Genomic DNA, 14,125 nt, shown 5'->3' with positions numbered 1-14,125 from the left:
CAGAACACTTACGTAATGAACCATGCACATATTTCCAGAAACACCTTAATAGGTAATTTATCTAGAGAAGATTCTTTTTATCCATTACTTTGCAGGTATCAAAGTCCATTAGACCAAAGCTTTCCCACCATGGTTACCATGAACACATCCACAATAAAAACTCCTGTAGGCCTCTTAGATTGTGAAATCCCATTCTTAACAATTATTTGTCTAAAAATGAAAAATCCAGGATATATAAAGGCAAATATATTTAAATCTACTCTATTTTAAAACACAGACTTAGTTCTTAAAGCAAAACTAAAATTCCTCGAAGATTCATTTCAATAGAGAGTAGTGAGGTAGGCTAATCTATAAAGCACGTGTTCTATTTTAAAAGGATGTGGTTGTTGGCACACACACACACACACACACAAAGAAATCCACTTTTCAGTTGTTTATACACACATGACTCATGTTAACAACCAAATTCAAGATAGCATGACCTGAAACATCTTCCTTTTAAAAGATAAAGTTTTAAAACAGTGGTTTAGGGAACAACAGTGATTTTTCCCATAAAACATAATGATTAATCAAATTACTGGATCTTTGGTATGTATGATAATGTTGACCATAGTTACAAGAAATATCAAGAACAGAAAACTTAACTTCTGTTCTGCTGGGATGAGCCAGGAAGCCTTCTTGCCTCATATAAATGGAGTGGCAGCTAGGCACTTCTGAAAGAAGAAACAACATCAGTCAGAGAAGTTTGGAGCTGAAAAATGTGCTGTTACCAATAGACAAGAGTGCAGGCAGGAAAATAAGAAAAACTGACATGAGTCTCCATAAGGGGAGCTTCCAACTATAGTTAACATTTCTGGCAGGACCCACACAGGAAATGGAAAAACAAGGGGCATCTGGCTGGCTCAGTCAGTTAAGTGTCTGACTTTGATTTCAGCTGAGGTCATGATCCCAAGGTTGTAAGATCGAGCCCTGCGTTGGGTTCCAAGCTCAGCACGGAGTCTGCTTGACATTCTCCCCCTCGGCCCCTCTCCCAGCTATAGCACATTCTCTCATTTTCTAAAATAAATAAACAAATAAATCTTTAAAAAAAAGAAAGAAAGAAAAGAAAGGGAAAAATGAGAAGCATATCAGGGCAGACACAGATTCTCTCCAACGGGCTTGTAAATTCAAAGTTTTACCCATACTTACTGAAAGATGGTTCTCCTGTAACCCCACATGAATGTGAGAGTGACCTTGAAACAAATGGTGTCATGAGTAAAGCTATATTTGGGGGCAATTATGGGATAAGTTTGTATATCCTTGGTGTTCAAAGCAAAGATCAACAAAGATTCAGTCATGGTTTATCTCATGAACACTGGTAGAAATTATTACGAAAAGACAAAACTGCCACATCTCTTAAAATTACTCTAGACTTTTAAGGTTATTGCTATTTTTCATCCCCAGAAAAAAGTATGATTGCCTTTTTATTTTGTTAAACACACAGGTCATAATCAAAACAAATGGGACTATAAAACAGAAATGCAACAATTTCATGGCAAACACCATGATGACGTTAGGAGTAAGTCTTTGCCTACCTGACCAAGTTAACTCATCACTGAGAAAATAAACCTGGTTAATGGTTAAACGTGAGTCACAGTGATGGCTGTGTATTTAACGTGTATAGTACCTTAGATAAAGGGAAAAGGGCAGACACACAGATGAGGAGACAAAAGATTAAAATTTGAGTCCTTAACTTATTACTAATAAACCTAAATGACTTTAGGTGAGCCATTCTGTATCTAAGCTTATATAAAATAAAGTGTCGGATCAGATGTCATCTAAAGTCGATTATAGGCTCAAGTTCTTGGATTCTGAATAGAATGTCACTCACATGACCAGAGCCTGATTTCTGCTAAAGCCACTAAAACCGCAGGAAGGGCCTTCCACTTGCAGCAATCCCTCCCGATGCCCTGCGCATTTCGTAGGAGCGGTTTCTTTCTCTCTTTCTTTCAGAATGTTCCCCAAATATTATCTTTTAGGTCCCATGAACGGGGGCCCAACCCTGTACAGAATATATACACAGACTCTATAGGAAGGTAAAATTCTATGTGACTGAATTAATTCTATCTTCTGTCTGTATACTCAAGTTTTTGAAACTTTAAACATATACAAAAATAAACTTATAAAAGAAAGGCAGGGCAGGGGTTCGTGGCGAGAAGGGAGGGAAAAATGAAACAGGGTGGGGTGGGGAGGGAGACACATCATAAGAGACTCTTAATCTCAGGAAACAAACTGAGGGCTGCTGGAGGGGAGCAGGGGGAGGGTCAGGGCGGCTGGGGGATGGGCACTGGGGAGGGCGTGTGCTATGGTGAGTGCTGTGAATTGGGGAAGACTGATGATTCACAGACCTGCACCCCTAAAATAAATAATACATTATATGTTAATTTAAAAAAATACAGATGGCAAATGTCCTATTTAATATAAGCGTATGTCCTCCATTCTATCACTTGTAGCAAATATATGATTTCTGAACAAGTAACAAAGAACACTGAAACAAACTGGGAGCTGAAGACCCTCATGTCTTCTTAACTAACCATCCACAGACTTTCATGTTGTAACAGATAATTAGCACTATTTATTTGGCCTAAAGGCCATTCTTCCTTGGTCTGGAATGTTCCATGTTTAAAGTGTATCTGATTTTTAAAAAATTTGCCCGATATTAATGTCAACCAAAATAGGAGATAATTTTTCAAAGAAAAAAAGTTTACGTGGTTTTAAGTCAAAAATAGCTTAATGGCGCTTCATAATAGCTCTAACACTTAAAAGTATGTAAAAATCAATAGCTTATGAGTCGAAAACAATATAAAACTCATTATCAAACATTTTAGAACACCATGCCTTCTTTATATTACATATGATCTGGTATATAATTCTGACCCTACAAAAGACAGAGTTTATCTTGTTTCCTGGTATCAGGAAGCTTAAAATGGGGTTGCAGGGCAGTTGAACTTCTGGGTTACCAAAGACCTAGCAATCCATTTTATCCATACTTTTTAACCAGTGGTACTTCAAATTCATTTCTAATGTTATGTTGATTTATTGCCAGGCATAGGACCCTGCAAGCAGCTGGGCCTAGTAGGGACAGTGTTAATGACTCTGCCATCAGCTTAGCAGCTGTTTAGAGGTAAGAATTTCGTTGTACCAATGTTGACACCCTGCCACAAAATACTTTTACTGACTGCTGCCCAGCTGGAATATGGCTCTAAAAACAGCTGGCTGGCTCTGGAGGCGGCTAGAGAATAACATAGAGATTAAACTCTATTATATAAGTGTGACTAAATGTAGTCTTTCCTCCCCAGAGGAGGAGAAAAAGAGGAGAAGAGGAAATTCAAGCATTTCTAAGAAACCCACCAGGCAAAGTTGAAGGAACATCTTACAGCCGTACGCTAACATAATAGAAAATAAGCATGATCCTGGACATTTGACATCAAAGATCGAATTTGATGACCATTTCACTAATTCCCATGTATCTACTGACCCTGATGATTTGTTATTGCTTGTGCTAATTCTGTAATATTTTTCATAAGTTCTATTTTTCAATATGGCATTTAAAGTATAATGATTTAAAATTCATAATAAAATAATGATTTATAATGGGCTAAAGCCAGAACCTCCATTACAGTTCCAGAAACCAAACCTGTGATCTAACTTCTAAGCAAAGCCATGAATGGCAATTTAGGGAAAAAATACATATAATCGTGTTTTTACCATTCTTAATACTATTTACGATACTCCAGAGTAAATAAAATTAACATCTAGCTCTTGAAATTGAGACACTTAGCTAGCATTGTTTAAATCCAGTCTACCCTTAAAATTGGTATCCTTTATACAGTCCAGAGGAGCCTGAAAAAATATAGCTAAGGGGAGTTTATTCCCCTAAAGTAACTAAAGTCATGTTATCCTAAAGTGGTATCAGTTAATTTATGACTATCAGAGTGGGTCAGACTCTAATCAAATTGTAGAAACATTTCCAAAGTGATTATTCAATCAAATGACTAACATGGTTAATTAGGAGCCATAAACATTGCTCTGAAGTTCATCAAAGTAATGACTTGCCCAGAAAAATTACTGCTAATTAAATTGCCTGCTGCTTTCATTTCTACCTTATCTAATAAAAAATCCAACCAATGAAGTTTGGCAGTACATTTTAACTTTTGCTAAATGCTCAACTAAGAACCAAACTAGCTAAGCGGTGACTTCAAAGTCAAATGTTCTGTGGCAGGAAGGGAGGCTTTGCACACACATGCATTCATATTATTTCATGGAATAAAGCTCACAAAATTCAGCAACAATAACAAACTGCACTTTAACCTTTGCACAAATGTTACTCTGACAGCGTGTTTATACTGTTCTATTATGTGTCCGTAGCTCACAATGTGAGGGTCATGAGCACAGCATTACGATTACAAACGGGCTCCTCGCCTTCTAACAGACCTGGTTTTGAACATCGGTTCTGGTATTTCATGGGAGTATGAAATTTTTGATAGTTCTATAATATCTTCAACTCTCAACTTCCACATCTGTAAAATGGGAATAATATGTGATATCCTTCAAAGGGTTGGGGAGAGGGACCGTAAGGACAACATTTCACTTAATGCCAACAGTGAGGATTCAATATCTGGTACTTATCGTTAATAACAGAAACTTTTCTTTTTAAGATTTTTATTTATTTATTCGACAGACAGAGAGCTCAAGTAGGCAGAGAGAGGCAGGCAGAGAGAGAGAGAAGGAAGCAGGCTCCCCACTGAGCAGAGAGCCCAATGCTGGGCTCGATCCAGGACCCTGAGATCATGACCTAAGCCAAAGGCAGAGAGGCTTTAACCCACTGAGCCACCCAGGTGCATTGCCGAATAACAGAAACCATTTTTAAGTGTCCCTCATGAGTGTTTAAAATAAGTAAACCACAGGTACTTAAAACTAAACATAGTTATGTCTTTATTTTTATATCTTTTAAGATTTTATTTATTTGACAGAAGGAGAAATCACAAGTAGGCAGAGGAGCAGGCAGAGAGAGAGAGTGAAGCAGGTTCCCCGCTAAGCAGAGAGCCCAATACGGGGCTGGATCCCAGGATCCTGAGATCCTGACCTGAGCCGGAGGCAGAGGCTTAACCCACTGAGCCACCCAGGTGCCCCTATTTTTATATCTTAATCTGATGTTCTTAAACCACTTACTGAAAAGGCTGAACCAAAAAAAAAAAAAAAAAAAAAAAGGCTGAACCTGTGGTATTTAAAACTTATCGATTTAAAATTCATTATAAATTCACAATTTATCAGGTTTAAGCGAGAATCTCCATTACATTTTCAAAATATTTGGAGGTACTTCTCATGAGCTTCTATTTACAATGTTATGCCCCGATATTTGCTGCTAAATGGCTTTGGTTTAAAAAGTTTTAAATTCAGGGGCGCCTCGGTGGCTCACTAGGTTAAGTGTCTGACTTTGGCTCAGGTCATGACCCCGGGTCCTGGAATGGAACTCGGCGTGTAACCCCATGTGGAGACCCACCTCAAGCCCCCACTGAGTCCTGTGCTCAGTGGGGAGCCAGCCTGTTCCCATCTCTCTGCCACTCATGTTCCCCCTGGCTCTCTCAAATAAAAAAAAATAAAACATTTTAAATCCAATCCATAATTTGAATTATGTAAATTTAAGACAAAGGATTTTGTACTATTTTGAAACTTATGGATCAAAAAGCACTACAATGTGACCAGCATGGGCCCAGTCAGCTTGCAGAAACTAAACTGCCCGTAATTTGTCACACATGAACTAGGGGGATGATTAGCTGATCTAATAGGCTACAAAAATTCAAAGCAGCAAAGCACTGTTGTCATTTTAATGTGCTAGTTAAGGTAGGGGCAGTTAAGAAGAACAGTAAACTAACACCCCGAATTATCTGACTTGATTAGTCTTCACTTTAGTAACACTTTGAAAACTGCCTTTAACTTAAGATATTCAGGTATGAAACTAAAAAGTTAATTCTTCTGTCTCTTGCATCCTAACGCCATATGGGGAAATACAGCACTGATTTGGGGAGCTTTACGAAAGCTTTGACCACAAAGGGGGGTTTTGATCTTGCACACTTGATCGAGCTACACCCTGTTCCGAGGGGCAGGTTTGCGTACTGCTGCCCAGTGGCACAGAAAGAACGGTCCCCTTCAGGGCACGGTTTGCCAAAAGCTGGACTAGGTCAGATCAGAGACAAAATATTTGCCACGACCCTATGTCACATCTCTACACTTTACTGAAATTGTTCATCATCAAATAGTGTGCGAGCCTGGAAATACTTGATTTTGCAAACTTTGAGCAAGGAGATAGATATCACATAGCTAATTAAGAAAATTATATTTTATAAAGTTTCCTGAAAAAGATGCTAAGGGGAAGGAATTTTTTTTACGCCCATGTTATCTCTCTATGATAGAACAAATCTAAAAGTAATTAACTCTAAAAATAAGGCCCAGAGTATGTCTAATTCACTTGAGAAAGAAGGCAAGTGGGATGGCACAAAAATGAAGTTTTTTAAGACCTGTTTGTCATCAGTTACAAAAGCTCTACATGGATGTAATAACATCTTAGTCACTGAGCCTCCAATAAAAAAAAGAAAAAAGTTGGAGTTGGAAGAAATCTTGAGATGGATGAATTTAGTATGACCTCATTCACTCTTCGGTGGGATCTTTTTCATTAGGATTTTTGGTAAACTGCGAATATAAATAATCTAAAATCTACAGAGATATTCTCTTCCACTATAGCTCAGAGATACAGCATCTATTGTTGATAGACTCTGAGGACAGAAAGAGTACCATGTCAGTCTTTATAGTGTAGTGTTTGCAAAATAGCAAATAGCAAAAAAAAAAAAAAAAAGTAGTACTTTTATCTACATTCAGGTTACTTTTAAAAACATAAAGGCTATGTAACATGAAGTAACAGCATAGAATGGTATTGCTCTAAGACCACAAACTTCTCTTGTAAGCATGTGGGTTTTGGGGGAAAGAGTATCCTACACAAATAATGACCAGATTCAGGTTTAACTTATATGATCTAGCAGGCTGACAATTTTATAAGTTTTACAAGCCAGTGAGGTTATACTAAGTTAGAGTCAAAAATAAAATTGAGGTGAGACAAACTAACTATAAGGACAACTGTAACTTTGACTGTTTACTAGATATTACTGTAACAGTTTACCAAAGCTTAAAAGAAAATATAAGAAAAGATGCCATTAGCTGCTAGCATGGGGTCACAAGGGAATTCTGAAGAGGGGGATGTTTTGATGCTGAGTTTCAATACTGAATTGTTCCCCTTCTGGAATCTACATGATGTGAACCAAACACATCATGAATTGCTGTGTCCTCTCCCTTTCATCTCCTCTTGTATCACAGCAATATTCATATATTTATTCTACTCGCTTTGAACATAAATAATACTAGTATGGAGTTCTGTGTGATGGCTTCACTCCATCTTCAGCCTAACAGTACAGTATCTTGTTGGTCTTACGCAATAGGACACTCTTCACTGAAGAATCTCTCTCACTTTGCCTTATTCTCTAGCCTCCCATACACAGTACTTGTAAACATTAGAAATCATAATGGCACCTTATTCAAGGACTAGCAGTCTTTCAGGAAATCTCCAGTAGGAGTCAAGATAAAAATCAAACAGGCAGAAATCCCTTAGTCTTGCCTGGACCCCTACTACTATAGACATGAGTAATTTTACAAACATAATCATATCTAAGCCTTACAAAAACAGAAAGGTAAAGGAATTACATGCCCTTTTTTATAAATGAGGAGACGAAGGATAAAAGGTACAACAAAACATGCTTGATTGGACAAAGAGAATAAAGAGTCACCGGGCCCAGAATTCAGTGTGATGTTCCCAGTGTCATACAAAGTGGGTGGTTTTGTTTTTTATTGCTAAGAATAACAAAAACAGACGCGTGAAGCAGTGCACAGTGAAGGCCCACACACTGAAACAAAGCGTCCCCAGGATGGAATATTCCAAGATTCTTCTTGAAATTTAAGAAAATGGTCAATAAATGACAATGACACAAACTTGTCATTCTCTCGGTTTTGTTTTGGTGGCTTTTCACATTTATCTCCAAATATCACTCCTTGTAAATGTTTCCAGATAGTATTCGAAGCAATTAACTGAAAAAATTCTCTTACATACACATGGAAAAAACTATAATCTTCTATTTAATGTGATAAAAATTCCTTGAAAGGGTTTCAATTAAGTTATTCATGTGATAGGTAAAAATATTTTATGGAAATAAAAAATCTTCCTTTTCCTCTAAACTATTAGTTAACTCACTGAAATGTACAAATCCTATAAGTAAAAAGAAATTCTGTAACCACATTCTATACTTAAAAATCTACATTCAAATACTTTCTAAAAATATATATATTATTTACCTTACCTCTCTCTTTCACATTCATGAAACACACATACATGCACATGTGCGCGCGCACACACACACACACACAGAGATCCAAATATGCATTCTTAAAACATTTAATTTCCAATCATATTTGCCCATATAAGACAGCTGTATGTTTGTCCACTTGCAATAAGCTGTTCTGGGCCAAAGCATCCTGGTGATTTTCTGTAAAAAGAAACTAAAAACCCCACACTATAAATGTCCGCCCCCCCTCCCCTTTTTAATTCCCCTTTTTGATTCTAGTACAAGTCACAAGCAGATTATCCCTCCCTTCCCCCTTTCCTGCCTGTAAAATCCAAGTTAGACAAACACTGTGTGGCTGAAATGACATATTTGAATGGAATTCAGACCCACCAGTTCCTGTTTATGTTTCTGATTTGAGAATGTTGTCTTCTCATTCACTATACATTAGGAACACTGCAAAGCCATAAATAGTGTTGGGTTACATGCAGGCAGAACCAATGAGCATTAATCATTACTTCCAGCCAACTGGCAAAAGCAGCAGCTGATGGAACACGACACCCTTCAGCTCTGTATAAATGGACATTCCAGAGAGTCAGAGTGTGTGTATGTGTGTGTGCGCCTGTGTGTTTCCTTTCAGTCTCCATTTTATGAATGAAACTCCAGGCTCTATAGAGTCCATTCATGGAAGACAAATGCTTCCAGGGCTCTGCCCCCAGGGATCAATCAGTCATGGGTAAAACTGATATGATTGGTTTAAGACAGCCTTCAGCCTTCCATTACGGACTTAAAATGCAGTCCCTGTCCATTTGACCTGTGTTAATGCATAAAGAGTAAATCCAGACCATAGTCTCAATTCTCAAATCAAATCACTAGCCAGTGCCACTTACTGTAACTGCAGATTGAGAGCATATTTAAGTATTTCTTAGAAAAAGTGGTAGAGTACACCAGAGTACTGTTTTGGGAGATTTGCTATTTTAACTCAGAAAAATGAGGAGAACCCCTAGGAGGCACGGGGGGCAATAAAAAGCAAAGTCAGGTTGAGAAGCCAATCCCAGATCTCTACTGGAATAACAAAATCAATTAGAAGACATCACCGTCACTTTTCACAAGTGAAGCATCTAAAAATCGGAAATTAAGTGATCCACTAGTCCACAAAGCACTGGCTGAGGAAATGAAAATCCTCTTTGGATGTTAGAGAAACAGCCAGAATGTTGGCATTTTCCAAAGGATCAATAGCTCATTCCTTTAAATTCCCAAGTGATTCTCCAGTTGAATTTCTTGAAGCAATAGTTTTAAAGTTAGGATGGAAAAAAATTAAAAAAAAAAAAAAATATATATATATATATGAGCCACCATGTTTCAGGAGAAAATGTAGCCATAAGCAAATGATGCTTACTAATGGAACAAGGCCAAGGCTTGGCCTTTGGGAGTGTTAAATATCAGGTACAAAAAGCCAAAGTTCATGAAACCATAATCATCGCTGCACTGGAAATTACTAAAGATGGTAATGCTTAAAAATACCTAGAGTTTTTCAAAGGAAAAAAGCTATTTATGAACAATTATGGGGATAATTTGTGAAGAGTCTGTCGTATACCAAACAGTGTTAAACACATAATAGGTTTTATCAGCCATCTGCAACTCGGTCCTTGACTCTAGAGGGAAGAAACCACTTCTCTCTTCCAGGGACGTAAAGCCACACAGGGAAAAGAGTTATAGTCACAATCTCTGTATACATCTCCAAACAATTTCTCACAAAATCTTTACCATGCCTGTTGAAGAAGGGACGAGGAGAAATGTAAAAGATGCCAAGTCTTCGGCTTTAAACCTGTGAAGGACTGTCTACTGTGGCATCATGACAATTTAATATGTATCTTCTAATTTCTAATAACTAATTAATAAATGAGCAGAGAATACATAAAGTTACCGACATATTTTAGAATTCAAAATTGAAATGCCCGAAATAGCCAATAATAAAGAATTCTATAATCTCCCAGCCAGAGAAAATATGGAACAGAGGCAAGCCTACTGAAGGGTGAACATGCATTGAATTATTAATTCCTAAGTAACGGTCTTTATTCGAGGCTTTAACATTTTCTTCTTCTCTTTGAGGTGGTTCTATAGATATGTAAATAAAAGATGAAATTAAGCTGAATATTTTCAAATATAATATTTCATATTTGAGATTTTAAAATTATAATTATTGGCCATAGGACTTTCCACTTTGGAGATGAAGAAGCCTGCTAGTTTATGGAAAGCCTGGGTGTTTTGTTTTGTTTTTAAAGATTTTATTTATTTATTTGACAGAGACATCACAAGTAGGCAGAGAGGCAGGCAGAGAGAGGTGGGGAAACAGGCTCCCTGCCAAGCAGAGAGCCCGATGTGGGGCCCGATCCCAGGACCCCGAGATCATGACCCGAGGTGAAAGCAGAGGCTTAACCCACTAAGCCACCCAGGTGTCCCAAACCTGGGTGTTTGAAATAAGTATCAGGAGGAGTGCCTGGGTGGCTCAGTCATTAGGCATGTGCCTTCAGCTCAGGTCATGATCCCAGGGTCCTGAGATCAAGTCCCCCATTAGGCTCTCTGCCACTCCCCTGCTTGTGTTCCCTCTCTCACTGCCTCTCTCTCTGTTAAATAAATAAATAAAATCTTTTAAAAAAATAAATAAGTATCAGGAGCTCTTACTCCCTCTGTTCCATCTGACTTCCATTAGCATTTTTCAACAGTTTCCTTTTGTAATCACTGCATTCCTTGTTTCTTGAACAATATGTTTGGTTGTTTACTTATGTGTAACTCAATTGTTCAGAAAAGATGTGAGAAAATTTACTAGAAAATATACATGAGGTCAATTTCTCTAAAATATGTATCTCTTCTTATAAATAAATAATAAAAATCATTTTAAAAATAGTAAACGCTGATGACAACATTTCTGAGATACTACTCTGGTAGTAGTAGTAACACTCACTGTCGTAATAGTTTCTAGATAAACTACTAGGTAATTGTGGTCTTCTGAATTTTGTTCCCTTGTGTTCACTTTTTTGAAATTCTGTGTAAGTGCAATCAATCGATAGAGGTCCTGAAGAATCTTTTCCAAACTCACAAAGCACTATTTATTTATATTTCTATGTAGCTGCAGAAAATAATTATGTTCATCTTGCTCTGTTCTCCACTGATTCCAACCTGTAACTTCCGCTTTAAAACCTTACTATAAATTTTGCAAGGCGAATCCTGAGCAAGGTTTACTAGAAACAGCATTAAAAATTACTCAACTACTTTTCCTATGATTTGACTAAGATGAGTAGCCACCAACACAGCAAAAACACAGAACAAAAATGACAATGGAAAAATTTTCCTCCCTTGCCATTTTAGAAACCCAAGAGTATTTATATTTAACTCTCTTGTTTAAAGGGCCAGCTTGGGCCTCTAGGAGTACCAGATAAATTTATCAGCTCTGACAGCTGAAACTAGAACATAGTCTTAGTTTTCACGTACTTAACATGAAGTAAATAAGTCTTCAGTATTTATTTCATTACTTCTCTGCCTATGTATGATTTTTCTACATGCTAAAAAAACAGAAAATCTTTCTTTCAAGGTATAAAGGTTTGTCTCTTGGCTTTTATCGAAGTCCTAAGGTGACAAGAAGGACATGGGGAAACTTGGGAAGGTTGCTTGGGTGAAGAATGGGTTTAAAAATGGAGGATGGAAAAGTCCTACCATCTTCTCCCAAATGTAAGCTTCCTCATATCTGTTTTATATAATGCAGTTCCTCATAAGCTTTCTGGTGAAAAATGGATTCAGCTGATACAAGATTGAAAATGACTGCTCTACTCATTTTCTAATTTTTTTTTTAGAAAATTCTTCTAATTTATTTTATTTCAGAAAATTTTTTTAATCCTTTTATTATTCTTTTTTAACAAACGGCCCCAGGGAGAGGGGACCAAGGGAGGGGGGTGGAGGGGAACCCTCCCCACCCACCCCTTCCCCCCTTATAGATTTATAATCTATATACAAGCCCCGGGGGGTAGGGGGCAAGGGGAACTCCCTCAGCGGGGTGGGGGCAACCCAGGCTCCTTGTCTCCTCAGGACCCAGGCTCCTCTGCCCGTCGGCTCCTCAGGACCCCTTCTCCTCTGGAGAAGGCGGCCCCACCCGCTCCCAGGGCTTCGGCATCCAGCGTAGAGCCTCTGGTGGGGAGTCCTGCTGGTAGAGGTTGATGCGCTGGGTGCGGAAGACTCCACTGTAGGTAGAAGGTGGGGCCTTGATCCGGGAATTCAGGCCAGAGAAATACCTTCCAGCTGGGGGAGTACGAGAGGACTCCCTTACTAGACTTAATCTAGTAAGTCTTAGTCTTACAAACAAAGACTATGTTCTAGTTTCAGCTGCTCTAGTTAAATTCTAAGCCTTTGAGAGCTATCAAAAAATTTTTTTTAAGATTTTATTTTTAAGTAATCTCTATACCAGACATGGGGCTGGACCCCGAGATCAAGAAGAGCTACATGTTCTACTGACTGAGCCCGGCAGGCACCCTGAGCTACCAAACATTTTAACAAAGAATAGGTGAGGCCCAATAAGAAGGCTCAGATAAACTCAAATTTCATATACAATCCAAGCATTTTAGAGCTTGATGAGAGCTGTTAATTAGCTACCTTTCCCTTCTAATTATTACTAAGCCTTTTCCAGAAGACCTATTAGGGTAAGTCACTTTCTTGACAATCTCAACTATTGACCATGTTTATGTTATTATTTTTTTTTTTTTTTAAGGAAACAGAATGCATTTCAATCCTAAATGTCACTGGAGGTCCCATATTTTCCTGTCTTAACTGTCTTAACTGTCTCATAACTGGAATAAAATTTGAGAATCATCTAACGTAAAGGAAAAGCACACCTCAGGTCTCAGGGCAGACCTTTTATTGCTCGCAGGGATAATTTGGACAAAGCACAGGAAAACTTAGTCCAAAATAGAGTATAGGATCAATAATATAGTAATAAATGGTGGATTAAAGTACTTAGGACAACTTTGTAGAAAGACAGTGGTGAGCAGTATACTAAACCAAGAAAATCTGGGTTCCAGTTTTGACTATTTCACTAAATATCTGTATACCTGGAGATAAGTTAATAGGAATGAGCCTCAGGCATTTTTTTTTAATTTTTATTTATTTTTTTAATTTCTTTTCAGTGTTCCAGAATTCATTGTTTATTAGAGGAAACAGGTTCCCTACTGAGCAGAGTGCCTGATGCAGGGCTGGATCCCAGGACCCCGAGATCATGACCTGAGCTGAAGGCAGAGGCTTTAACCCATTGAGCCACCCAGGCAACCCCAAGCCTCAGGCATTTTATCTGTACAATGGCGGTGCAGGGAAGGAATGTGAACTAGATGATCTCTAAGAGCATTAGTTTTAAAAATTTCTAATCCTGTGAAACAACGCTTTGTGTCAATTTCCCAATTTAAAATCAGCGTTCACAACCTTGGCCACCACATACATGTCACACACCTCCAAACTGAAGGAAGGCCTTATCAATACCAGCAGAGTAGCCCTACAAAACACCAAGAATAAACACAGAAGCCTTTCTTCAGGAGATCCATGATGTCCGCTTTCTCCACCACCCTCTCCCTCTACTTCCTCCTCTCCTGAAGCCCAAGGCTTGTCTGCCATTTTCTGATTTAAGCAACTTTCTTCCTGTCCTTGAAAAGCTCTGCTTTCCC

The 14,125-nt window shown here is 38.1% G+C and overlaps 1 protein-coding gene across 6 annotated transcripts in view; it reads right to left on the bottom strand.

Annotated features, from left to right (window-relative positions):
• Positions 1–14,125, bottom strand: part of ETV1 (ETS variant transcription factor 1) — a 102,016-nt gene that overhangs the window by 17,975 nt on the left and 69,916 nt on the right. For all 6 annotated transcript variants that reach the window (XM_082693024.1, XM_082693022.1, XM_082693023.1 and 3 more), the window contains one exon: positions 647–713. In XM_082693024.1, coding sequence (XP_082549150.1) covers positions 647–713 — 67 coding nt within the window. The remainder of the gene's footprint in view (positions 1–646; positions 714–14,125) is intronic.

The sequence above is a fragment of the Mustela nivalis genome (assembly GCF_964662115.1).
Source record: "Mustela nivalis genome assembly, chromosome: 12".
Lineage (NCBI taxonomy): Eukaryota > Metazoa > Chordata > Mammalia > Carnivora > Mustelidae > Mustela > Mustela nivalis.
This window is presented reverse-complemented; position numbering and strand designations above follow the sequence as displayed.